The sequence below is a fragment of the Chiloscyllium plagiosum genome, unplaced genomic scaffold, assembly GCF_037043375.1.
Source record: "Chiloscyllium plagiosum isolate Xiang-an unplaced genomic scaffold, Cpla_swu_hap1 HiC_scaffold_14, whole genome shotgun sequence".
NCBI lineage: Eukaryota > Metazoa > Chordata > Chondrichthyes > Orectolobiformes > Hemiscylliidae > Chiloscyllium > Chiloscyllium plagiosum.
Window position 1 is genome coordinate 80,449,184 of NW_028270152.1, and position 27,150 is coordinate 80,476,333.

At 45.2% G+C, this 27,150-nt stretch overlaps 1 protein-coding gene across 1 annotated transcript in view; it reads right to left on the reverse strand.

Moving 5' to 3' along the window:
* Positions 1-15,855, reverse strand: part of LOC148147997 (putative G protein-coupled receptor 139) — a 43,315-nt gene extending 27,460 nt beyond the window's left edge. Inside the window, exon 1 of the mRNA XM_087993983.1 lies at positions 15,723-15,855. Coding sequence (XP_087850109.1) covers positions 15,723-15,855 — 133 coding nt within the window. The remainder of the gene's footprint in view (positions 1-15,722) is intronic.
* Positions 15,856-27,150: the final 11,295 nt, after the last annotated feature.

The following is a 27,150-nucleotide window of genomic DNA, read 5'->3' on the forward strand; positions in this document are numbered from 1 at the left end:
GTTTATCGTAACATCAACCTGCTTCTCTGTTTATAAAAGGAGACACACATCCTGTACCTTCTGATCAAGCATTACAATATTAGTAAAAAAATTTGAAAGAACGTTTAAAGTCCATGATCTGAGGAGAAAATGTGTCTAAGATAACGTGGGGTCATAACAGACAAGTGGCATGTGTATATCAACAGAGAATTGTACCATAATAGACAATGGGGACTGGAGATCCTGGGAAATTCAGTGTAAATAAAGCGTGGCAGTGGAAAAGCACAGCAGGTCCCGCAGCACCCGAGAGGCAAGAGTGTCAAAGTTTCAGGCAGGACACTTCTTCAGGACTGAGGAGGGAAAAGGGAGATGAGAGATAAATGGGGGGATGGGTGGGGGGTGAGACTGGGGAAAGGTACGTGACAGGTGAGCAGAGGTATCAGGTGATAGTGATCGATCGGCGAGGCGTGTGGAACGGATAGATGGCAAGGAAGATGGTTAGGAATTTCCCCTCCAGAGGGCGGATCTGAGTTGGAGGGTTGGATCTGGGATGTGGCTGTTTGAGTGGAGGTTTGGAAACAAGTGAATTCAATGTTCATGCCATGTGTTTGTAAGCTCCAGAGATGGAAGGCGGTACTGATAACATCCTGGGAAATCTCTTCTGAACCCACTCCAGCTTACTAATATCCTTCCTATAACAAGGCAACAAGACTCGCACACAATAAGACAGAAGAGGCTTCATCAATGTCCTGCACAATCACAGCATGACTTACCAACATCTAAGCTGAAACTTTATTGCTGGAACAGCACAGCAGGTCAGGCAGCATCTGTTCCAGCAATAAAGTTTCAGCTTTGATCTCCAGTGTCTGCAGACCTCACTTTCTCCTTACCAACATCTAAACTGAGTGGTTTGAGCAGAAACGTAACCTTCGACATCCACTTCGGCAACCTTCAAAGAATTATACCTGCGCCCCTGAGTCCCCCTTTTCTACAACACTACCAAAGCCCCAGCATTCATTGTTTGTTTCACTAAAATGGAATAAATTCCATTTATATAAGTTAAACTGCATCTGCTATACCTCTTCCCAGTGAGTGATGTTACTGCCCTCTCACTCTCCCCGTTCAGTTTTCAACGACCCTCCTCCTCCTGAAGCCCAGGAAAAACCAGCATTGATTTTCTCAAAGATGGAGAGCTTGGTTTCCCTTGCGCAGGCAGAGGGAGTAGTGGGTAAGGAGAGACTGTAAATTAAACAGTTGCCTTGTATCAAACAATGATATTAGAAGGAGGGATTCTACATATTAGAGGTTGGAAATAGTGCCCAGTGATTTTTAGCCAGAAATTGTGCTCTTTCGTCTTCTCTGGTATTCAGTAGTAATATGCATTAGAGATTCTTCAGGGTCAAGAATATATCTGCAAGATTGCTTTCGCAAATATTGCAGATTAAAGACAACAGAGCTGAAAATGTGTTGCTAGAAAAGCGCAGCAGGTCAGGCAGCATCCAAGGAGCAGGAGAATCGACGTTTCAGGCATGAGCCCTTCTTCAAGACTTATGCCCAAAACGTCGATTCTCCTGCTCCTTGGATGCTGCCTGACCTGCTGCGCTTTTCCAGCAACACATTTTCAGCTCTGATCTCCAGCATCTGCAGTCCTCACTTTCTCCTAGAAGATTAAAGATGATAGCCATTTAAGCTGCAAATCATAGCCAAGCAAAGAATGGCGCTCATAATTTGTCTCGATGCCAAAGCACATTAACTCAAAAACCTACAGTTGAGGCAGAAAGCTTGTGTTTGTTTAACAATGAGCGATGTCCCCTGTGTAGTTAAAAATATTTAAACAGAATTTAATACGTCCATGCAGACCTGAAAGCTGACACTTAAAATATGACCCAATATCTGGGCATGCTTTCAGTCTTATGTTGTGAATAGCACCTATGCCTCTGAGCCAGAACTCTGGATTCGATTCCAATTCATGAAATTGTTGTCCTATCCCTATCCCTGAAGCAGATAGTCTGGACTCAAGTACTGATGTGACAGAGGTGTGTCACAGAGGTGTGTCACAGCATGTCAGAACAGGCTGATGTTCAAACACACAGGAGAATAATGTGGCAGCTTTAGGGCTATTGCTATATCATGGTAGTGCCCTTACCTCTGGGCCTAAAGGCCTAGATTCAAATCCAATAGAGATGTTTCACACTGTGTCTGAACATGTCGATTTATATCATTTTAGAATTGTTATCTGATGGAAAAGGAAGCGGTTTCCTTCTTGAACTTGAGAGTTTAGGCCCAGGGTGACTGAAAGCACAGCCATTTGTGTTGATTGCAGTCAAACCTTCTAGACGTTTATAAAATCGCGTATGGGGTGAATAGTTGAGGTATTTTCCCCAGGGTAGTCCAAAACCTGATGGCATAGCTTAAGGTGGGCAAAGAATGATTTAACGAGCAACAGCTAAGCAATTTTTTTCATGCAGAAGTGGTGCTTCTACAGAATAAGCTGCCAGAGGAACTAGTGCAGGCTGTTGCAATTACAGCATTTAAAAGGCATCCGGATGGATATATGAATGGAGGGATTTGGGTCAAATGCTGGCAAAGGAAAATAAGTTAATTTAGAATATGTGGTCGACTTGGACGAGTCAAAGTGTCTGTTTCACTAATGTACGTCTCTATGATTGATTGATTCAATTGATCGTGATCTCTTAGATTGTTAACCATTACAGAAACACTATCCAATATATAACCAATCTTGATGTCATCCGCAACTTTCCAATTTATGCCTTCTATTATTCTCAAGTAAACCATTTATATAAATGATAAACAAACGTGGATCCAATACTTAATGCTTATGTATCATCGCTGCTCACAGGCTTCCAGTACGAAAAACAGCTCTCCATGATCATTCTGTCTCCTGCTATTAAGCAGATGCACACGTAAACATGAACACAAATACAAAGAGACACAGCAACAGTCGTATTTTTAAGATAGAGATATGTAAGTTTTTATTAAAACGGTGGTCAAGAGTTACAGTGAGAAGGCGGGCAAAATGTGTTGATAAACATGTCAGGCATGATCGAACAGCAAAGTAGATTTAATGGGCCAGATGGCCTAATTCAAATTTCCTATGCTTTCTGGCCTTAAGGAATTAAGGTTTTCCCAAGGCCGTAGCAGCCGCTGCGTTTGATAAATACTTCACTAAATAGAGTCAATGGAACTATGGGATAGGTTGAGGGGTTGAATGGTCTGTTCCTATTTGCTGTTCCCTTATTTCTCAAAAAAGGAGGAGACTTGTTGTGAGGTTAACACACTTTAAAATTAAAGGTCCTCCCATTGAAGTTTGACATAAGGTTGTTCCTTTCTCTTTTGGATTGTGCGATCTACGGTGCTTTCATTCCCTTGGAACAGGGAGAAAGTGAGGACTGCAGATGCTGGAGACCAGAGTTGAAAAGTGTGGTGCTGGAAAAGCGCAGCAGGCCAGGCAGCATCCGATGAGCAGGAGAATCGACGTTTCTGGCATAAGCACTTCTTCAGGAATGAGGCTGGTGTGCCCTGGAGCTCTTCAGATTTCTCCAACTTCCTCATTTCCCCTCCCCCACATTATCTCAGTCCCAACCCCGGATTCAGCACCGCCCCCTTGACCTGCAATCTTCTTCCCGACATCTCCGACCCCACTCCCTCTCCGTCCTATCATCCTCACCCTCATCTCCTTCCACCTATCGTATTCCCAGCGCCCCTCCCCACCTTTTATCTCAGCCAATTTGGCACACCAGCTTCATTCCTGAAGAAGGGCTTCTGCCCGAAACGTCGATTCTCCTGCTCCTCGGATACTGCCTGGCCTGCTGCACTTTTCCAGCACCACACTTTTCAACTCTGGTCTCCAGCATCTGCAGTCCTCACTTTCTCATAGTTGATCTTAACCTACTGCGAAGCCTCTTGCAAGGATGCCTACCTTGAAGCAGCTCTCCTCTTCCCTCTACAAGAATCTCAGTGAGTTCCTCTCTCACTGCACCACCCAGGTCATCTACTCTGCCCTGAAGCTCTTCAGATATCTCCAGCTTCCTCATTTCCCTTCACCCCACCTTATCTCAGTCCCAACCCCCGGATTCAGCACCACCCTCTTGACCTACAATCTTCTTCCCGAACTCTCCGCACCCACCCCCTTCTCCGGCCTATCACCTTCACCCGCACCTCCTTCCACCTATCGTATTCCCAGTGCCCCTCCCCAAAATTCCACCCCCTACCTTTTACCTCAGCCCGCTTGGCACACCAGCCTCATTCCTGAAGAAGGGCTTATGCCCGAAACATCGATTCTCCTGCTCCTCCGATGCTGCCTGGCCTGCTGCGTTTTGCATCCCCTGGGAAAGTAAAGATTGGGCCATTGAGGATATTCAAGGTTATCCTTAACTGATCTTTGATTATGGAAGATTGAATGTTTATTGGGAACAGACAGGAAAGGGTTGATCAGCTACAATCAGACCAGCCATGATCCTTCCAAGTTTAGGAGCAGGATCAAGGGGCTAAATGGCCGACTGCTGCTCCTACCTAATGTGTTCTTCTCTCAGTTCACACCTCGAGGCTGTTACAGAGGGAGAGGAAGGTCGCTTTCTTCCACTCAGCATCACGGCAATCAGGCGGCAGAATACCATTTTGCCCCTCATTAGAGTTGCGCAGGAATAAAATGAAATATTCAGGCGTTTGAGTAAATTACACAGCACAAGAGGAAGCCATGCACACTGATGAACTGTTTGTAGTTATCACTCCTGAAACTGAAAAAAAGAGGAAAATTGCTTTCGCAATTTTCAAAAGATGTTTCGGTTTGCTCGTTTTTGGGATGAACTCAGTATGTTATGAAGAATTAACAGTTTAGGCCTGAGATCATGAGGAGAGTGTAGTCGGTGAAGACCTGATGGACATTTCCGTTTGCGTGGGAAAGTAAACCTGGGGAAGTAATTAAAAATAAGACAGGTTGTAAGGAAAGATCACTGGACCCAGAAAGGTAAATTTGATTTCTCTTCATACATGCTGCCGAACCTGCGGAGGTTTTCCAGCAATTTCTGTATTTGTTTAAGAGTTAGACACATTCATTTTAATACAGATATTGTGAAAACATTAAAAATTTTATTTTTAAATTAGGCAGGCACATATTAACACAATTTCAAATCAAGTCGGGCCATTTTTTGTTAAGTAAATTATTCTGTGTACGACAGTAGCAATAATGCAACTAAATGGAGCAGTGAATGTGATGAATGATTTAGTTGAAACATAGTTCAAGAAGACCTCATATGGTCCAGTTTGTGGTCTGATTACGTTACTGTTTCAACGTAGAGATGGAAAAATGTAACCTATCAGAAAACGATTAGGCAATTACTCCTTTTCTCTTTACTGTTCCTCATCACAGCAATGTGTGTGAGATGAAAAATAAAAATCCCAGTCGTCTTTACCACTCATGGAAGATCCCTGATTACCATTCATCAGAATGCCCCCACTGCCTGAAGCAAAGGAATTAAGCCAAATCCAACTCTTCCAGGAAGGGGTCCTATTGCTTGTAGCTCGTGTCAGCAGAATAACATCAGAATTAATCATTGAGACTTGATAGTTCAGGGACCGACAGGAGATCCTGTGACTGAAAACGGGAATCCAGGATGGTATGTTACCTCTCAGGTGCCATGATTCAGGACGTCTCAGACATGCTGCAGAACATTCTTCATTGGGACGAGGAGCAGCCAGAAGTCATTGTGCACGTTGTTAACAATGACATAGTTAGAAATAGGAACGAGGTCCTGCGGAGTAATTATAGACAGCTAGGAAAAAGAGTTAAAAACCAGCTCCACGATGGTGGCGATTGCTGGATTACTTCCAGTGTCACGTACTAGTGAGGGTCAAACAGGTGGATATTGCAGATGTATGCATGTCTAAAGAATTGTGTCGGGGAAAGAGATTCAGATTTTTAGAGCATTGGGATCTTTTCTGGAGCAGAGCTGACCTGTACAAGTGGGACGGGTGCCACATGAACTGGATGGGGTCCGATATCCTGGCGGGAAGGTTTACTAATGTTGCTAGGAAGTGTTTAAGGTAGATTGGCTTGGGGGCTTGGTGTTAGTGGGGCATGTGATCCTCAGCAGCAGCAGGGAAGCACGTGCAAGCCTAGAAGGATATATCTTAATCAGAAAGAGTAAAGGTTTGGGATGTCTGGTCAGCATGGACACGTTTGACGGAAGGGTCTGTTTTTATTCTGTACATCTCTATGACTAATGACTCTATGAAATGATAGGTCTGGTCAAGGTGGAACATGACAGTGATCAAAGAATATCTGTCGGCTTAAATTGCATCTATTTCAATGCATGACAGCTGACAGGAAAGATCGATGAACTCAGGGCATCGATAGGATTGGTATATATTTTGCCAATTCATAAACACGGTTAAGGACAGGTCTGGCAGCTAAATGTTCTAATATACCATTCTTTAGGAAGGACAGCGGTGGTCGAAGGAGGGGAGGGGGAGTTGCATTTTTGATGAAGGTGAGGACCACAGCAATGATCAGAGATAAAGTAATTGAAGCTTCATCCAGTGAGATTTTGTGGGTGGAGCTAAGAAATAAGAAGGGGTTGGTGACATTACTGGGATTGTACTATAGGCACCCAAATAGTAAACGGGAATTCGAGGAACAAAATCTGAAATACATTTGCTTGTTGAGCTGTAAGGTTCATTTCCAGACGTTTCATCACCCTTTTAGGTAACATCTACAGTGGGCCTCGGGCGAAGCAGTGTCATGATTCCTGCTTTCTATTTATGTGTTTGGGGTTCTTTGGGTTGGTGATGTTATTTCCTGTGGGGATGTAATTTCCCGTGGTGGATTCCTTCCTAGCACTGACCCTGAGACACTCTGAAAGCAATATCACCAAACTAGTTATATTTAATTTATTTTATGGTGAGTGGTGGAGTAGGATGAGAAAAGGCAACAGTGATCGAAAAACACAGGAAATGACACAATCAGTGAGCCTGACGACAGTTGATGGAGCGGATTCTGAGGGATAGGATTTATGTGCATTTGGAAAGACAAGGATTTATTTAAGGATAATTAAGATGGCTTTGTGCGATGGAAATCATGTCTCATTAACATGATTGAATATTTTGAAGATGTGGAAATGTGTTGCTGGAAAAGCGCAGCAGGTCAGGCAGCATCCAGGGAACAGGAGAATCGACGTTTCGGGCATAAGCCCTTCTTCAGGAATGAGGAAAGTTTGTCCAGCAAGGTAAGATAAAAGGTAGGGAGGAGGGACTTGAGGGAGGGGCGTCGGAAATGTGATAGGTGGAAAGAGGTCAAGGTGAGGGTGATAGGTCAGACTGGGGTGGGGGCGGAGAGGTCGGGAAGAAGATTGCAGGTTAGGGAGGCGGTGCTGAATTTGATGGATTTGACTGAGACAGGGTGGGGGGAGGGGAAATGAGGAAACTGGTGAAATCCGAGTTCATCCCTTGTGGTTGGAGGGTTCCTAGTCGGAAGATGAGGCGTTCTTCCTCCAACCGTCGTTTTGTTGTGGTCTGACGATGGAGGAGTCCAAAGACCTGCATATCCTTGGTGGAGTGGGAGGGGGAATTGAAATGTTGAGCTACAGGGTGGTTGGGTTGGTTGGTCCGGGTGTCCCAGAGATGTTCTCTGAAACGCTCCGCAAGTAGCCGGCCTGTCTCCCCAATATAGAGGAGGCCACATCGGGTGCAGAGGATGCAATAGATGATATGTGTGGAGGTGCAGGTGAATCTGTGGCGGATATGGAAGTTTCCTTTGGGGCCTTGGAGGGAGGTGAGGGGGGAGGTGTGGGCGCAAGTCTTGCACCTCCTGCGGTTGCAGGGGAAGGTGCCGGGAGTGGAGGTTGGGTTGGTGGGGGGTGTGGATCTGACGAAGGAGTCACGGAGAGAGTGGTCTTTACGGAATGCTGATAGGGGAGGGGAGGGAAATATATCCTTGGTGGTGGGGTCCGTTTGGAGGTAGCGGAAATGACGGCGGATGATGCGCTGTACATGGAGATTGGTGGGGTGGTAGGTGACGACCAGTGGGGTTCTGTCCTGGTGGCGGTTGGAGGGGCGGGGTTCAAGGGCGGAAGAGCGGGAAGTGGAAGAGATGCGGTGGAGGGCATCATCGACCACGTCGGGGGGGAAATTGCGGTTCTTGAAGAAGGAGGCCATCTGGGTTGTGCGTTTTTGGAACTGGTCCTCCTGGGAGCAGATGCGGCGGAGTCGAAGGAATTGGGAGAATGGGATGGCGTTTTTACAGGGGGCAGGATGGGAGGAGGTGTAGTCCAGGTAGCTGTGGGAGTCAGTCGGTTTGTAGTAGATGTCCGTGTTGATTCGGTCACCTGAGGTAGAAATAGAAAGGTCGAGGAAGGGGAGGGAGGAATCTGAGACTGTCCAGGTGAATTTGAGGTCGGGGTGGAAGGTGTTGGTGAAGTGGATGAACTGTTCAACCTCCTCGTGGGAGCACAAGGCGGCGCCGATACAGTCATCGATGTAGCGGAGGAAAAGGTGGAGGGTGGGGCCAGTGTAGTTGCGGAAGATGGATTATTCCACATATCCTACGAAGAGGCAGGCATAGCTGGGGCCCATGCGGGTGCCCATGGCTACTCCTTTCGTTTGGAGGAAGTGGGAGGATTGGAAAGAGAAGTTGTTCAGGGTGAGGACCAGTTCAGTCAGTCGAAGGAGGGTGTCAGTGGAAGGGTGCTGGTCGGTACGGCGGGAAAGAAAGAAGCGGAGGGCTTTGAGTCCTTCGTGATGGGGGATGGAGGTGTACAGGGATTGGATGTCCATGGTGAAAATAAGGCGTTGGGGACCGGGGAAGCGAAAATCATGGAGCAGGTGGAGGGCATGGGTGGTGTCCCGAACGTAGGTGGGGAGTTCTTGGACTAAGGGGGACAGGACGGTGTCAAGGTATGCGGAGATGAGTTCGGTGGGGCAGGAGCAGGCGGAGACAATGGGACGGCCGGGGCAGTCAGGTTTGTGGATTTTGGGCAGGAGGTAGAAGCGGGAGGTGCGGGGTTGTGGGACGATGAGGTTGGAGGCGGTGGATGGGAGATCCCCCGAGGTGCTGAGGTTATGGATGGTCTGGGAGATGATGGTTTGGTGGTGGGGGGTGGGGTCATGGTCAAGGGGGCAGTAGGAGGAGGTATCTGCGAGCTGGCGTTTGGCCTCAGCGTTGTAGAGGTCGGTGCGCCAAACTACTACCGCGCCTCCCTTGTCTGCTGGTTTGATAGTGAGGTTGGGGTTGCAGCGGAGTGAGTGAAGATGTGACAAAGACGTTTGGCGAAGGCAGTGTGGTATACCATGGTTGCATACTCTTCAGCAAGGCATTTTTTAAAGTTCAGCATCGTAGACAGATTACTAAGGTCATGTCACCTGGAATGTAGGGAAAGCTAATCAATTGGCTCCAAAATTGTGTTGAAGGTAACGGATTGTTTTCCAGACCGCAGGGCTGTCACCAGCGGTGTGCTGAAAGAATTAATGCTGAATTCATTGCTTTTCATCATGATTTGGATGTGAATATCGGAGGCATGGTTAGTACAGTTATAGCTAACATCAAAAAGTGGTGCAGTGGACAGTGAAGAAGATTATCTCAGATTAAAACGGCACCCTCGACCATCAATGCGTCAAGGACAGGCAGCTGGAGTTTAATTTAGATATTTGCAAGGTTTGGCACTTTAGTAAGTGAAAGCAAGGTAGTGCCCTGGGAATGTTGCCGAAAAAAGAGACTACGGGTGCACTTTCAAAATTCCTTCACAATGGAGTTGCGGGTAGACAGGGTGGTGAAGAGCGCATGTGGCATGCTTGCCTCAATCAGTCAGAACATTGAGTATAGGAGTTGACGTGGCATGTTGCGCTTATACAGGACGCTAGTGAGGCCACTTTAAGAATACTGTGCACAATTCGGTTGGCTCTGCTGATGGGAGGATATTGATAGGGTGCAGAAAAGATTTACAAGGATTTTCCAGTACTGGAGTGTTTGCGCTTCAGGGAGAGGATGAACAGGTTCAGGCTGTTGTCTCTGGACTGTCAGAGGGTGAGGGGTGACATGAAAGTGGTTTATAAAATCAAGAGGATCATGGATTATCTGAATGGCCAAGGTCTTTTACTCGGGGTAGAGGAGTCCAGAAGTAGATGGCATACGTTGAAGTTGAGAGGGCTAAGATTTAGAATGGACCATGGGGATAATTTTTTCATGCAGAATGTGGGATGGTTACAGAAAATGCTGTCAGAGGAAGTGGGCGAAAGTGGGTACAATTGCACGTTTAAAATATATCTGAATAGGTATGTAAATAGGAATGGTTCGGATGGATATGGTTCAAATGACGGCAAATGCGACTCGGTTAAATTGGGATAAATGGTTGGCATGAGCAAGCTGGAGTAAACTATCTGTTCCCATGTTGTAAAACTCTCTGATTCTGTAAGAGGTATGAGGAAAAATTCTAAAAACGGCCTTTCAAGTGGGAATTATCTTCCCCAGAAGTTTGATATGCCTCTTTGTTGCATTGTTTTCAAAGCTGAGTTATTTAAGTATTTGACAGAGAAGTGAGTTACAGATAATGGCACAGAAAAGTGGAGCTCAGACCACAGACTGATGAACCACAATCTTAGTGCTTGCTCAAGAACGTTCAAAGTTTCTCATGACCCACTCCTACTCCTCAGTCCAATTTTCCAGGCAGCCCCTCAAACTTGCTGGACAGGAGCAGTTGGAGACCAGCTACTGTTATCATCAGGGGCACAGACTTCGAGAAGACCAATCAGTCCCTCAAGATTGTAACATACTGTTTTAATGATTTGGTAAATGGAATTTAAAACCCAGGTTGAATATAAAAGACGCCCCTCATTTCTCTTTACAGTGCTTCCCCTCTCTGCAAATTGTGCTTCATTTGTTGGTCATGTTGTAAACCCAGATTCACTGTGAATAGAGACACAATGTTTCACCCAGAAATGGCTAACATAATCCTCTGATCTCCCTGACTGCAACACTCACTAACAAGAACTTGCAGGAAAATAACACTCCTTAACCTTTCATAAACAGCATGTGAGAATATCAGAAAGAGGAGCATGTCATTCAACCCTTTCCAAGCCTGCCTTGTCGTTCACTAAGATCATGGTTGATCTGCTCTCGGTCTCAAATCCTCTTTAGTGCCGGGTTCTCCATAACCCTCAATTCTCTGACAGTTCAAAATTAATCTCCCACTTCTTTGAATACAACATAGAACAGTACAGTATATGTCCTTCTTCCCTGCATGTTGCCCTGACTTTTTATCCTGCTTTAAGATCAGACTAACCAACAAACATCCTTCCTATAAAGAGGCGACCAGAACTGAACACAACATTCCAAGTGCGGTCTCACCTGGGCTCTGCAAATCTGCAGAATAACCTCACAGCCCTTAAACTCAATCCCCCTGTTAATGAACGCGAACACACCAAACGCCTTCGTAACAGCATTCCTGAAGAAGGGCTTATGCCCGAAACGTCGATTCTCCTGTTCCCTGGATGCTGCCTGACCTGCTGCGCTTTTCCAGCAACACATTTTCAGACTTCGTAACAACTCAATTTAAGTAGTAACTCTGAGGGATCTATGGACATGGACCCCAAGATCCCACTGTCCCTCCACACTGCCAAGAATCCTCTCTTAATGCTGTATTCTCCATTCAAATTCGAACTTGCATCAGAATTGCTTCTCACGTTTCCAGGTTGACCTCCATCTGCCATTTATTAGCACTGTTCTGCATTCTGTCAATGTCTTGTTGCAACCGACAAGATCCTTCCACACTATGTACCACACCACCAAACTTCGTATCATCAGCAAACATAATAATGCACGATTTCACTTCTTCATCCAAGTCATTTATGAAAAAGCACAAAGAGCAGAGGTCACAGAAATGATCCCTCCGGACACCACTGGTAACTTTCAGTGATCCAGCTCCCCTAACTCTCTGTGTAAGAGAATTCCTGACATTCACTACCCTCTGTTTGAAGAATACATTATGTGCTTCTACACCATGACCTATTGACATGAACAAAACGAGGCAACACATACGGTTAGGCCGAGAGACTGCCCCTGAAGGCAAGACATTATTTGACTGAGGATGACATCAAGGAGGCTGAGCAAAATACACTTCATGAGATACAATTATGGCGTCTCTAATTGTGGAGTCATTCATAGCACAAAGAAAGATGCTTATCTCGGTGGACGTCAATCATCTCAGCCATGGGACATCACTTTTTGAGATCGTCAGGGTAGTTCACTCAGCCCAGGCAACCCAGTTTGTCATCGGGGATTCACTGCAGTGCAGAAACAGGCCATTCAGCCCATTGAGTGCACACTGATCCGAAGTGGTGATATTCACTGAATATCAGACAATGTTCACAAATATTTGTCACCTCTCAGCTCCTGAAGAAGTCTGTGTCCATATGCAACAAGACCTGGGCAACATTCATTATGATGCTGTTAAAATCTGTGTAACATGCATGTAACAGCACTGTATAAAAAAATGTAAAATGAAAAGTTAATTCCTCTCATCAATCTGATTTCACAATAATATGGGGTAGTTGTTCAGCACATCAAAACTACTGGACAAGAAGAGGGATAGCCTATCCAGTCCCTCCTGCCTGTTACACAAAAAGACAAGACCTCTGCTCCCACTCATACATCACTTACATGGGATCAGAAAGTGACGATTTCAAACCTGGAATTATTTGCAAAGGAACAAGAAGAGGTAATTCAGCTTCTCAAGTCACTAACCAAGGAACAAGAATGTGTCACAGATGCTTCAAGGTCACAAGGAAATGGAGATAGACTTCACCATCTTGTTCTTCGTGGCTTCATTACTCATACGACATATGTGTTATCAAACTTCTATCTCTAATCTCAACATTCATCACCTCCCACTCCATAGTGAACACTGATACAAAGTAATCATTCAGAATCTCACCCATTTTTTCAGGTTCAACACACAGCCTTCCTTCTTTATTCTTTAGTGGACCAATCATTTCTCAAGTTAACCACTTTCTTCTTATATAACAATAAAAGGCTTTGGGATACTCCTTAATTCTGCTCGATAAAGGTTTTTCATGACCCCTTTTAGCTCGCTTAATTCCTTGCTTAAGACTGGTCCTACTCTCCCGATATTCTTCCAAGGCCCGTTCTGATCTTAGGTGCCTGGACCTTATGTACGCTTCCATTTTCCTCTTGGCTAGACATGCCTATCCTGCACTATTTTAAACATATCCTTGAAAACCTCCCACATATCAAATGTGGACTTGCCTTCAAATAGCTGTGGCCAATTTACATGTCCCAGCTCCTGCCTAATTTTGGTATAATTCGCTTTGGCCTAGTATAGTACTCTTCCCTGAGGTCCACTGTCGTTTTTGTCTACGTGTATTCTAAACCTTACAGAATTGTGATCGTTGTTCCCAAAGAAATCCCCCCACCACAACTGCTACTGCCTTGCCTGGTTCATTCCCCAACACCAGGTCCAATGTTGCCCATCCTCTCGTCGGACCAGTGCCATAGTGCTCTAAAAAATCTCTCCTTGATGTTTCTTAAAACTTCTGCCCCATCCAGACCTCTGAGACTAAGTGAATCCTAGTCAATGTTGGGAAAATTAAAACCTGCCATTTTAATTTTAAAATCTCCCATTTTAATTTTAAAAATTAAAATTGGATGCAATACCTTACCAACCTTCAGTTCAATGAGATTTTCAAAGACTTACACCTTATTAATTCTAATTTCCTGCAGTTCCTTTTTTGCACCAATCACTCTGTTTCCTAGTTTGTTTCTGTTCCTTTCTTTGTGGAGATCGAACCAATGCATTCCTCTCAGCGGACAGATCGCTTCTGTCAGCTAGTGATACACTCCGGAGGATGGCTGTTTGGAAATGATGGATATGTCACACACTGCTGCCTTGGAAAGTTTCAGAATCAGTGCAGTTCACTTCATGGTGAGTTTCGGCACTGTTCTGTCACTGGTGTGAGTTTACAGGTTATACTGAATTACGGGATACAGCTCAGTGAACACTTCAATTTGGAAACAAACTCGTTTCACACTTTATACTCGGAATGGGCCAGCTTACAAAATGTTGCTGGAAAGCTCAGGGAGGACCGTGCCGTGTTCTGATCCTTTTTTTTTAACTGAGCTTCCCCTCTGTATAGTCTCGGCGCTATTTGTTTACCATGGACCCAGACACACTGTAAATGCTGTGTCCAGAGTGGGTTCACCAGATCCTCGCGTCTCCCTCGATGCACCCAGCTGCTGACAATACATACCAAGTAGCCACAGAACTTCCATTGACTTTCCAATGATAGGAACAAGTCCGATCCCAACACCCATAGTGCACCCATTCAGTGTTGAAAATGCTTCCCTCTCCTGGATTTCTCTTCCTGACTGACAAAAAAAAACCGTTGCATCACTGCACAGTCCTATCTCCAAAGAAGCAGTTGACAATGGGACATTACGTTTCTCTGTATCTCAGCAACTATAACAATAGCACCAGTGTTGCCGATGGAGTTGATCATCACTCTCAGAGAATAGATAGAGGGAACATGACTCACTTTCAACAGGCACACACGTAAGTGGACGTGATATTGAAGAATATGGGAAAAGAGGAAATTTTGGAATAGCCTTCCTTTCTATTCTCCTTCCTCTTTATCATCAGCAGTCCCTTCGTTTGCTTCTCCCTTGTTTCTCTCTCTTTCTGGCTCTTTCGCCATCCATTCAATTCAAAACTATCCTCCGCACCTCCAACTTCCTAATCGACCATCCCTGATATTAACGTAAATAATGTTGTTTCACAGTTGCCGTCAGTTGGGAAATAGGGTGGCGGGACTCGAAACACTTTCTGTCTTTCTCCTGACAGAGACTGCCATACCAGCTGAGATTCTACAGCACTTCCTCAGACGCTGGAGAACTTTATCGCAGATCTCCAGCATTTACGGTTACTTGTTTTTTTTTAAAAATCGTTAATGTTTTTTCACAGGATGACAGCCTCACTGGCAAGGACAACACTTATTGTCCTTGACCACGAGGCCATTTGTCAAGACAACGTTGTGCCAACCATTTTGTTGTGGATCTGAAGTCGCACTTCGTCCAGACAGGGCAATAATGTTAAGTTTCTTTGCTAACGTCTATCAGTGAAAAAATAAAATAATTTCTGATGGCTTATAATTGTTTTGAGTGAAATTTGCTCTGATTCTATATTTTTCATTCGAATTTAAGTTCTGTCATCGGATGTCGTAGGATTTAAAACAATGCCATTGGAGTCATAACCTGTGCTTCTGAATTAGACGTCCATTAACATTATGACTCAGATACAGAGTCCCTGTTGTGAAGTAACTGTCGTGATGAGAACAAGTTTGTGGTCCAAATGTTAGGAAGTAGAAGAGTAGTCATTAGAAAACAGGAATCGTAATATCTGTCGTTAACAAAGGGGTAGATGATCGCTAATTCAACAACAGCACTGAGGCAGAGGTGGATACTGAGGATACTGTGGAGTGGGTGTAGGCAGGTTTGATTAAAGAGAGAAAACCGACACGTAAACAGTTCAGGCCAAAAGAAAAAACGATAGGTTCTGAATAGTCTTCTTCCTTCTGACATGTTTATGAGTGAAGACTCTGAAATTCACGAAAGGAATTGTGAAAGAAACTGAAGATAATATTTTACGGCTTTGCCAAGCATAAATAACAGACATCGCAATAACCTTCACCATAGTTTATAGTATTGGCAGGGATAGACTTACCAGGAACCCCAACAGTAGCGAGGATGGGGTAATATCCTGCTTGAATAATCATCAGTACGGCTCGTATCCGCAACTCTAACCGCGGCCAATCCTGAGAAAGCCAGTAAAGACCTAAGGATAAACTTCTGTCCATTGTTGCAACACTCCTGTGTATTGTTCTCAGATTCGGATCGATTGTTCCAACATTCCAGTCTTTTGTTCTCAGATTCTCATCCAGTTTTGGAACCTTCCAGTGTGATGTTCTCAGATTCTGATTCATTGTTGGAACATTCCAGTCGATTGTTCTAAGATTTATTCCTCTACCTCTCTCTGTAGCTGATAATCCCTGTCATGTTGAGGATGACAATGCCTCCAATTCTATGGATAACAGGTTGAAAGAAGAGCCCAACTTATTTTAAAGGGAACCCTACAGTGACACAGTTAGGGTCCATGGAGATTGACATCAATCACAGTCACTGAACAAACAGCTAAAATTAACTGTATTCACCACATTCCTGATATGTCACAATAATACCTGGTCTGGGTGGAATGTTAATATCTCTGGCTATTGGGCTAATGGCACACAAACAATTGTAAATTTAGAGGTGGAGAAGAGATGGTGCTTTCTCTGCACATCTTTGATAATTCTGCTGCATTTTGGCAGAGTAGGAAATAGTTGGCTTCTGAGGCCTTCTGCAGCTCATCAGCAGGACTGCTGCACCCTTTCATTTTATTTATTAGTGTATGACTTCAACATTTATCTTACGTCAGGTGGCGTTAGACAGTGGCACAGATGGTGGAGACACAGTCCATTACGGCAGTTGCGTCCTGCTGCTGTGGAGTGATGGTCAAGCTCTCACACTACCAGAATTCTTATTTTGATATTTTGACAGTTATTGCTGGGTTCCCAGTAGGCTTGGAAGGCAGTAAATCTCTCCCAGCTGCTGCACTTTGTCTGATATTTATCTCAGAATTGTCTTTTGATATTCTTTCTTCCTGGATTGGAGAACTGCGTGTGAGACAACCTGCTTCCTAAATTTGTTTTTTGAAACGTGTGTGTTTACAGGATGTTACCATATTGAAACAGTTTTTGTTTAGTACTTAAGTAAAATATTATTCTGTTAGGTTTTCCAATAGAATTAAGTTTATACACTTTCCTCTCACGTTTGTTGTATTTTGTCGACAGTGTTTGAATAAATTGTATTTTGCTTAATGTCAAATGATTTGACCAAGCGAATTGTATCTGAAACACAGCACCTCACATTTACCTTTAAAATAAGGAAACGTTCAGGTCGAAGCTACCTTCTTTATGTATACTGAGGTGGTCTAATCTGGTCATTAAGGGAGGGACAGATGTCAATGCTTTAATTGGATAATTACTTACTCAACAAGAAGTTCTTGAAATATGGGATTTGACAGAGCAATGGGCCTAGCTGGAGGAGTGACAGTAATATCAGGGATTATATCAGATATTCAATCTACCTCACAGTTACAAGCCCAGACAATTATAAGCCCAGATGAGATAACTGTTCATCATGTAACACTGTGGAGATTAGGCTCGTGCGCTGCTCAGTACAACCCAGCCATCTGGAACGCTCTGCAGTGTTCACCAGTCCACTAGCGATCAGACCAACATGGGGCGTAGTTTACCACTACGCATTGATTTAGAAACCGCGACGAAATGGTCTGTCCAGTATGCGTAGCTGTGCAAGCTGCACAAGTGTCTTGTTCTGCAAACGCGAACAAGATGTCTGTTCAGTATGGGGAGCCGTGCAGCGAACAACAGTGAATTGATCTGTAAACCTGGAGCTGTTACCTGCCCAGCATGGAGAGCTGTGTACGTTACCCCATTCCTTGCTCTGTATCATTGTGTTATATCATTGCCCAGCGCTGGGGAACGTGCAGCCCATGCTGGAAATGACAGAATTTGCAGCTTCCATCCATTTGCAGCTCCATGTCTCGATTATGTCATGACAAGGGATGATGTGGGTGCGAAAATCACTGTCAGAGAGAGATGGCAGGGAAATCAGTTGAAATACCAGCAAACACAATTATTTTGGTAAAAACAGAAAGGGAGATTGGGTGACAACTTCATGGGAGATCACAAGTTTCAGAATGCTGAACTGAAGATTTTTCGACAACATCACGTAAAATGAGCCAGTGTTCCCAGGAATGATGATTGGATGGGATATTGGTGTCAGTTCAGATCATGGAGAGTTTTGAATAAGCATTTGATCTGCAGCTTTGTAACTGAGAGTGGGGTCAGCAGAGTCTTCGCCTCATTGGGGGAAATCTAACAATAATTTGCCTCAGTGGCATTTTCATGGAGTATGACATAGGCATCATCTGCACGAGGCCGAACTATTTTCGTGGTGCTACCTAATCGAACTCACCTCATTAACTACCCACCCACCGCATGGTACCCCTCTCATTCATAGCTAGCCCGATTCTCCTACTCATCATGGCTGGAGGCACTCACCATCGTCTGGATGCCTCTGGATATTCCGTGATCACCGGCACTGTGCCAATTTAACAGGCCAATGGGCACACAGTTGAGCTCTCTCAGTTCGGAGCTGCCCTTCACAGTTTACCCCCAGCATGGCAGATAAGGGGCAATTACACCACCGTTTTTCGACAGGGGCATGGAGGTTGTGGGGGATGGGCTAGTAGAGTGGAGGACTATTCTTTTCCCAGAGGAAGCCACACCACCAGACCTAACGAGCATAATCTGAGTTCACCACAAAGCTCAGTGCAGTATCTGTGTTCTGAAGCAATATTCAGCAATACAGGACCAGTATCAATAACCATCCCCACTCCGTCAGGATAATTGTCACTGTATTCTCTCTGCTCCTTCACACTCACTCTGTATCTGTTATAGCACCTACCCCCGAACAAGTCTCATGTTACACCTGTCTCACGACTGCATGCAGCACCTTCGCCCCTCCCCTGTGTCCTCCACTTTACCCCCCACCCAAACTAATAACACTGCATGGGTACAACACTATAGACTGAATCCCAATGGGCACCTCACCATTTGCGCTCCACCTACACCAGCACTAATACCAGGACCACCACTCCCAACCTCACTTCCTCCCTCTCTTTCTCTTATTCCAGAAGAAACATCCTGGAATAGGACAGAAAGGGCCAAGCCCAGTGGTGGAGTGCCCGATATCCGTTCCCTCACCTACTCCCCAATCATGTGGGGATGATCCTGGTATGGAAGACTGGTAGGTATAGGGAATGCTGGATAATGAAAGAAATTGAGGGTTTGGTAAAGAAAAAGAACGAAGCATATGTCAGGTTTAGACAGGATAGATCGAGTGAATCCTTAGAAGAGTATAAAGAAAGTAGGAGTATACTTAAGAGGGAAATCAGGAGTGCAAAACGGAGACATGAGATAGCTTTAGCAAATAGAATTAAGGAGAATCCAAAGGGTTTTTACAAATATACTAAGGACAACAGTCTAACTACGGAGAGAATAGGACTCCTCAAAGATCGGCAAGGCTGCCTTTGTGTGGAGGCACAGAAAATGGGCAAGATAGTAAATTAATATTTTGCATCAGTATTTACTGTAGAAAAGGATATGGAAGATATAGACTCCAGGGAAATAGATGGTGACATCTTGAAAAATGTCCAGATTACAGAAGAGGAAGTGCTGGATGTCTTGAAACAGTTAAAGATGGATAAATCCCCAGGACCTGATCAGGTGTACCCGAGAGCTCTGTGGGAAGCTAGAAAAGTGATTGCTGGGCCTCTTGCTGAGATATTTGTTTCATCGCTAGTCACAGGTGACTAGAAGACTGGAGGTTGGCAAACGTGGCGCCACTGTTTAAGAAGGGCGGTAAAGACAATCCAAGGAACTATGGGCCAGTGAACCTGATCTCGGTGGTGGGTAAGTCATTGGAGGGAATTCTGAGGGACAGGATGTATATGTATTTAGAAAAGCAAGGGCTGTTTCGGGATAGTAAACAGGGCTTTGTGGGTGGGAAATCATGTCTCACAAACTTGATTGACTTTTTTCAAGAAGTAACAAATAACATTGATGAGGGCAGAGCAGTAGATGTGATCTATATGGACTTCAGTAAGGCGTTCGACAAGGTTCCCCATGGGAGAATGATCAGCAAGGTTAGATCTCATGGAATACAGGGAGAACTAGTGATTTGTATACAGAACTGGCTGAAAGGTAGAAGACAGAGGGTGGAGGTGGAGGGTTGTTTTTCAGACTGGAGGCCTGTGACCAGTGGAGTGCCACAAGGATCGGTGCTGGGCCCTCTACTTTTTTGTCATTTATATAAACGAATTGGATGCGAGCATAAGAGGTACAGTAAGTAAGTTTGCAGATGACACCAAAATTGGAGGTGTAGTGGACAGCGAAGAGGGTTACCTCAGATTACAACAGGATCTGGACCAGATGGGCCAATAGGCTGAGAAGTGGCAGATGGAGTTTGATTCAGATAAATGCGATGTGCTGCATTTTGGGAAAGCAAATCTTGGAGGACTTACACACTTAATGGTAAGTTTTAGGGAGTGTTGTTGAACAAAGAGACATTGGAGTGCAGGTTCATAGCTTCTTTTAAGTGGAGTCGCGGGTAGATAGGATCACGAAGAAGGCGTTTGGTATGCTTTCCTTTATTGGTCAGAGTACTGAGTGCAAGAGTTGGGAGGTCATGTTGCGGTTGTACAGGAAATTGGTTCAGCCACTGCTGGAATATTGCGTGCAATTCTAGTCTCCTCCCTATCGGAATGATGTTGTGAAACTCGAAAGGGTTCAGAAAGGATTTACAAGGATGTTGCCAGGGTTGGAGGATATGAGCTACAGGGAGAGGTTGAACAGGGTGGGGCTGTTTTCCCCGGAGCGTCGGAGGCTGAGGGGTGACCTTATAGAGGTTTACAAAATTATGTGGAGCATGGATAGGATAAATAGACAATGTATTTTCCCTGGGGTTGGAGAGTCCAGAACTAGAGGGCATAGGTTTGGTGTGAGAGGGGAAGATATAAAAGAGACCTAAGGGGCAACTTTTTCAGGCAGAGGGTGGTACGTGTATGGAATGAGCTGCCAGACGATGTGGTGGAGGCTGGTACAAGTGCAACATTTAAGAGGCATTTGGATTGGTATATGAATAGGAAGGGTTTGGAGGGATATCGGCCGGGTGCTGGCAGGTGGGACTTGATTGGGTTGGGATAGCTGATCGGCATGGACAGGTTGGACCGAAGGGTCTGTTCCATGCTGTACATCTCTATGACTCTGTGAGTATGAGCGAGAGGGACGTCTCGTGTGGAGTATCTGAAACATCCATGTCCCACCAACTGTGTAACAAGCAATGTTCAGTGAAGAGCAATCTTCATTTTAAACCCACTTGCAGTTCCATTTGTACACAGCACAACTTAGAAATAGCGTCCCAGGTGCCATCTGCCTTTTATGCTGAGCTGGTACAAATGGCATCGCCACGATCTCGATAGGCATGTCGATGGGCTCATAACACATCGTTTCCACCATCTCTCAAGAAGGGAGCACAGAGTTTCCCACCTACACTTCCTCCTGTAAATAGCTCAGAGACTGAACCTAATCCGCCATAATTCCTGCTCTCTCCACTTGTCCTGACAACTTCAAAAACCGTGCTCATATACACCCGGGGCCCACTGCTCCTGCACCCGCGTTCCTACGATGCAGCCTATTTTATATTGCCTTTCAATGTCCTTCCTACCAAAGTGCTTTACGTTGATACCCATCCGGCATATACCTGAACACTGCACCAACGTGCCACTGTCCTATTGGAGTTCCAATCTGTCCTCCACATACTTTGCAATTCTTGCTGGCCTGTTATCTGCAAACATTGAAATTGTACTAAAGTCACACTCCATACTGAAATGTTGATTCACTCATTGGTGTGAGCAAGTGCAATACCAACGCACTCCCTCCGTATAGAGTTAAATACTACCACATACGAGTGTGGTGTAAAATTCCAAGCAGTGGAATGTGGTGAAACGGTTAAAAATTATGTCCCAATACATGTGTGAATCTAACCGGAATGGAGGTGTTGCTTAGTCCCGTGTGAATCTTCTTATCTGTATGTAACCAGAATGGAATGTGTTTTTTAGCCTTGCTCTGCTGTTCACATGAATGTTTATATCTGGAAGGGAGTATATCAGCTGGAAAAGTCTCCAGTTCGGTGAGTCTGCTCCGGGGTTACGTTTAACCGCCGAGCGTGGGTTGTTGGCAACCGCTCTACGAGAACTGACGGCTCCCAGTTTTTGTAACATGTAGAGTGAGTATAAGCCAGACCCGTTGTGCGACACTGCGGGGAATAAAATGCCCATATTCTAGCAGTCTCGCCTCTTGGTCGTTTGTTCTGTGTCAGACTACTCTCCTACGAACCTGACCTTGAGAATTTTTTAAAACATTTGGCGTAGTCGGCAGGATCAATCGCAATTGAGGAGAGATTTTGATACAGAACAATGTTTTGGAAAACGACTAAGAAACCAGAAGAACAAACTGTGGAGGTCCCGACCGTCCCGGGATGGCATGGATGTGGGCATGTACGTGGCAGTTTGTTTGAGAAAGGATCCCAGTCCTGCCGAAGAACCCCTTGCCTGGGGTACAGCGGAGGATGTGGGCATGTCCAAAAGGCTGAAGCGGAGTTAACAGAATTGAATGGGATTGAACTGAACTGAACTGAGTGGAACTGAAGTGAATCAAATTGAACGGAACAAAATGGAACTGAGCTAAATTGAATTGAAATGGACGGAACTGAATTGAATTACACTGAATTGACTGAACTGAAATTAACTGAAACGAATTGAACTGAATTAAGCATAATGTAACACATGTATTGGGCCAAGCAGTGGAATGTGGTGTAAAATTCCAAGCAGTGGAATGTGGTGAAACGGTTAAAAATTATGTCCCAATACATGTGTGAATCTAACCGGAATGGAGGTGTTGCTTAGTCCCGTGTGAATCTTCTTATCTGTATGTAACCAGAATGGAATGTGTTTTTTAGCCTTGCTCTGCTGTTCACATGAATGTTTATATCTGGAAGGGAGTATATCAGCTGGAAAAGTCTCCAGTTCGGTGAGTCTGCTCCGGGGTTACGTTTAACCGCCGAGCGTGGGTTGTTGGCAACCGCTCTACGAGAACTGACGGCTCCCAGTTTTTGTAACATGTAGAGTGAGTATAAGCCAGACCCGTTGTGCGACACTGCGGGGAATAAAATGCCCATATTCTAGCAGTCTCGCCTCTTGGTCGTTTGTTCTGTGTCAGACTACTCTCCTACGAACCTGACCTTGAGAATTTTTTAAAACAACGAGACAGAGTGAGTGATATATTGCAAGCTCACCATGGAGCATTAGAAATACTGACCAACTCTCCATGTCTGTGTTAGTGTCGGTGTCTTAGTAAATGTCTCCATGTGTCTGTATTCGTGTGTGTGCTTCTGTCTGTATCCATGTGGCGACAGTCTGGCACTCTCTATGGTGTCTAAAGTGAAGTAATATCCACCGACGTGAGTTCTTAGGAAGGGATACTTCACCCAAAATGTTAAGTTTTATTTCTCTCCACCAATGCTGCCAGACTTGCTGAGCTTTCTGTTGTTGCAACTCTACGTGCCCCAACCCCTCCCTGCCCCTTGTACAGGTGGCAACGAGGGGAAAAAAACATCAGTCTGGGTGGGAGAGAGTGATGGCAGCGGCTGACAGCACCATCAACAGAGAAGGAGAGAGACAGACAGACACACACGCTACACACACAAACACACAAAGACACTCAGACACAGCACACACACAGGCAAACACACACACACACTAGAAATGCACAGAGACGCACACAACCAAAGTGACAAAATCTCACACATCAGACACACTCACTCAAACAGACACACAGAGACACACACACAATGATATAGAGAGGCAAACACACGCACAGACACCCAGACACCAAACACACATACATAGAGACAACCTCATACCATACACACAGACACCCAAACACCACACACAGAGACAACCATACACCACACGTAGACAGACACCGAGACAGCCACGCACTCAGACTCACACAGACACACACAAGAGTCAAAAAGAAACAAATAGACACAAGACTCAGACACACACACACACACATATAGGCGCATACTAACACAGACATATATATTCGCAAATACAGACACACAAAGAAATACCTACACGCATGCAAACACTCGTATACAGAGACATCCAAGCATCACGCACACACAGACTCACAGAAACATAGTGGCAGACACATACTGACTCACATTCACACACACACAATCACGCCATACACAGCCACCTACACATAACACACATACAGAAAGTCTCAGTCCACACACACACAGAAGCATATATACGTACACACATGCACAGACACAGAGACACCTACACACAGACAAGTACAAACTCCCACACAGATGCACACGCACACAAGCACCTACACGCCACATACAGACACGCAGACACACGCACACACACACAGCACATAGGGGCAAGCACATATGCACGGACACACCCCAACACAGAGACAAACAGACACACCACACACAGAGACACACACTCACACACACAGAAATACATGATATCTACACTCACGCACGCACACGTCACATGCAGAGCTACGACTCACCAGACTCACACAATGGCACACACAGACGCACACATGAAGGTACACACACACATATGGATGCGTACAAACACAGACACACAGAAACACGTACACACTGACAATCACAGATGCACATACACTGACATGCAGAGACATGTGCACACACCACACTCACATACAATCACATTCCCCACACACACAGGCACCCACACTCCGTACACACAGACACACAAACACACAGACATATGCACAAATGCATACATGCACACAAAGGCACGTACACACTTGCACACAAGCGTAATACAAAGACACAAAAGCCACACCGATACCCACAGATCATGCAGGCAGACACACACATATACTCAAGCACACAAACACAGACACATACACACACACACTCAGATGTACACCGCCCCGTGGCCCAACATTTCAACTCCCCCTCCCACTCTGCCAAGGACATGGAGGTCCTGGGCCTCCTTCACCGCCGCTCCCTCACCACCAGACGCCTGGAGGAAGAACGCCTCATCTTCCGCCTCGGAATGCTTCAACCCCAGGGCATCAATGTGGACTTCAACAGTTTCCTCATTTCACCTTCCCCCACCTCACCCTAGTTCCAAACTTCCAGCTCAGCACTGTCCCCATGACTTGTCCGGACTTGTCCAATCTGCCTATCTCCTTTTCCACCTATCCACTCCACCCTCTCCTCCCTGACCTATCACCTTCATCCCCTCCCCCACTCACCCATTGTACTCTATGCTACTTTCTCCCCAACCCCACCCTCCTCTAGCTTATCTCTCCACGCTTCAGGCTCACTGCCTTCGTTCCTGATGAAGTGCTTTTGCCCGAAACGTCGATTTCGCTGCTCTTTGGATGCTGCCTGAACTGCTGTGCTCTTCCAGCACCACTAATCCAGAATCTGTTTTCCAGCATCTGCAGTCATTGTTTTTACCTACACAGGAAAATAGTGGTGTACTTCTAGTGGCTATTGCCAAATGATGGTAGTGTCCCTATCTCTGGGTCCAAAGCTAGAGATACAAATCTCACAGAAGTGTTTCCTAACATGGCTGCACACGTTGATGTAAATGATTTCAGAAATGTGACTTGATGGAAATGGAAGTGGTGTCAGTATTGAATTAGAGAAGTTAGGCCCGGGATGACTGCAAGCACAGCCATTCGTGTTTCTTCGAGTTAAACTTGCACGTTTAGATTAGATTAGATTACATTAGATTAGATTACATTACAGTGTGGAAACAGGCCCTTCGGCCCAACAAGTCCACACCGACCCGCCGAAGCGAAACCCACCCATACCCCTACATTTACCCCTTACCTAACACTACGGGCAATTTAGCATGGCCAATTCACCTGACTCTGCACATCTTTGGACTGTGGGAGGAAACCGGAGCACCCGGAGGAAACCCACACAGACACGGGGAGAATGTGCAAACTCCACACAGTCAGTCGCCTGAGGCGGGAATTGAACCCAGGTCTCAGGCGCTGTGAGGCAGCAGTGCCAACCACTGTGCCACCGTGCCGCCCACGTTGTAGAGGTTTGTAACATCATGAGGGTTATGGATATGGTGAGTAGTCAATGTCTTTTCCCTGGGATAGGCGGTCAAATACTAAAGAACATAGATTTAAAGTGAGAGGGAAAATTTCTAAAATGGTTCTCAGGGGAACCTTTTTCATACAGAGGATGGTGCGTGTACACAATGAGCTGCTAGAGGAAGTTCTGGTACAATTAAAAAATTTAAAAGGCATCTGGGTGGGTTTATGAATAGGATGGATTCAGCGGGATATGGGGCAAACGCTTGAAAATGAAACTAAAATAATTTAGGACATCTTGCTGGCACCAATGAGTTGGTCCAAAGGGTTAGTTTTCGTGCTGTGCATCTCTATGATTCATTGATCCCATTTGTAAAGATTTCCTAGTCATCTGATAAAACGTTCTTCACAGTTCTCCACGTAACTGATCTTGGTGTCATCTGTAAACATGCTAACCATGCATTCTATAATTCTCATCTAATTCATTGATATAATTCACAACCAAAAGTGGATCCAGCACCAATCCCTGTAGAACGGCCCTGGTCACAGGCTGCCAGTCCAATTCACAACTCCCTTCGACCACCCTCTGTCTCCTGACAATAAGCAGATCGACATACGCACGCATGCAGTCATTTGGAGACACAGACACAATTCCGCCTTTAAGACAAGATGCATATGTTTTGATAAATAAATGGAGCAAGTATTACAGAGAGAAGGCAGGGGAACTGTTTGGAGAAACATATCAGGCACCATCTAACCGCGGATCAAATTTGATCAGTCCAGTCCTGCTCCAATTTCACAGGCTCAACGGTGTACGGTATCAGAAATATCAGAAGAGAGAGTGGTGAAGGCTGAGTTTGGCAAATACTTTACTGAACAGTATCAATGAGAATGTGGGATAGGTTCGAGGGGCTGAATGCACTTATTTCTAAAAAAGAAAAAAGCGACTTGCTGCGAGGTTAACACACTTTAAAATTAAGAGCATCCCCCATTCAAGACTGAGAAAAGGATGTCCTTTTCTCCTTGATGTTGTTTTGTCATTCCCAGGGAACAGTGAACAGTGGGTCATTGAAGATATTCAAGGCTGATCTTCACTGATCTTTGATGGACAGGAGAGTCAGTTTTTATTGGAAACAGAGAGGAAAGGGGTCTTCTGCCACAAACAGATCAGCCATGATCTTTCTACATTGAGCAACAGGCTCAAGTGCCCGAATGGCCAACTGCAGGTCCTATATCATGTGTTTTCTTTCACTGCACCCCTCGACACTGTTCGAATGGAGGGACAGATCTTTTCAA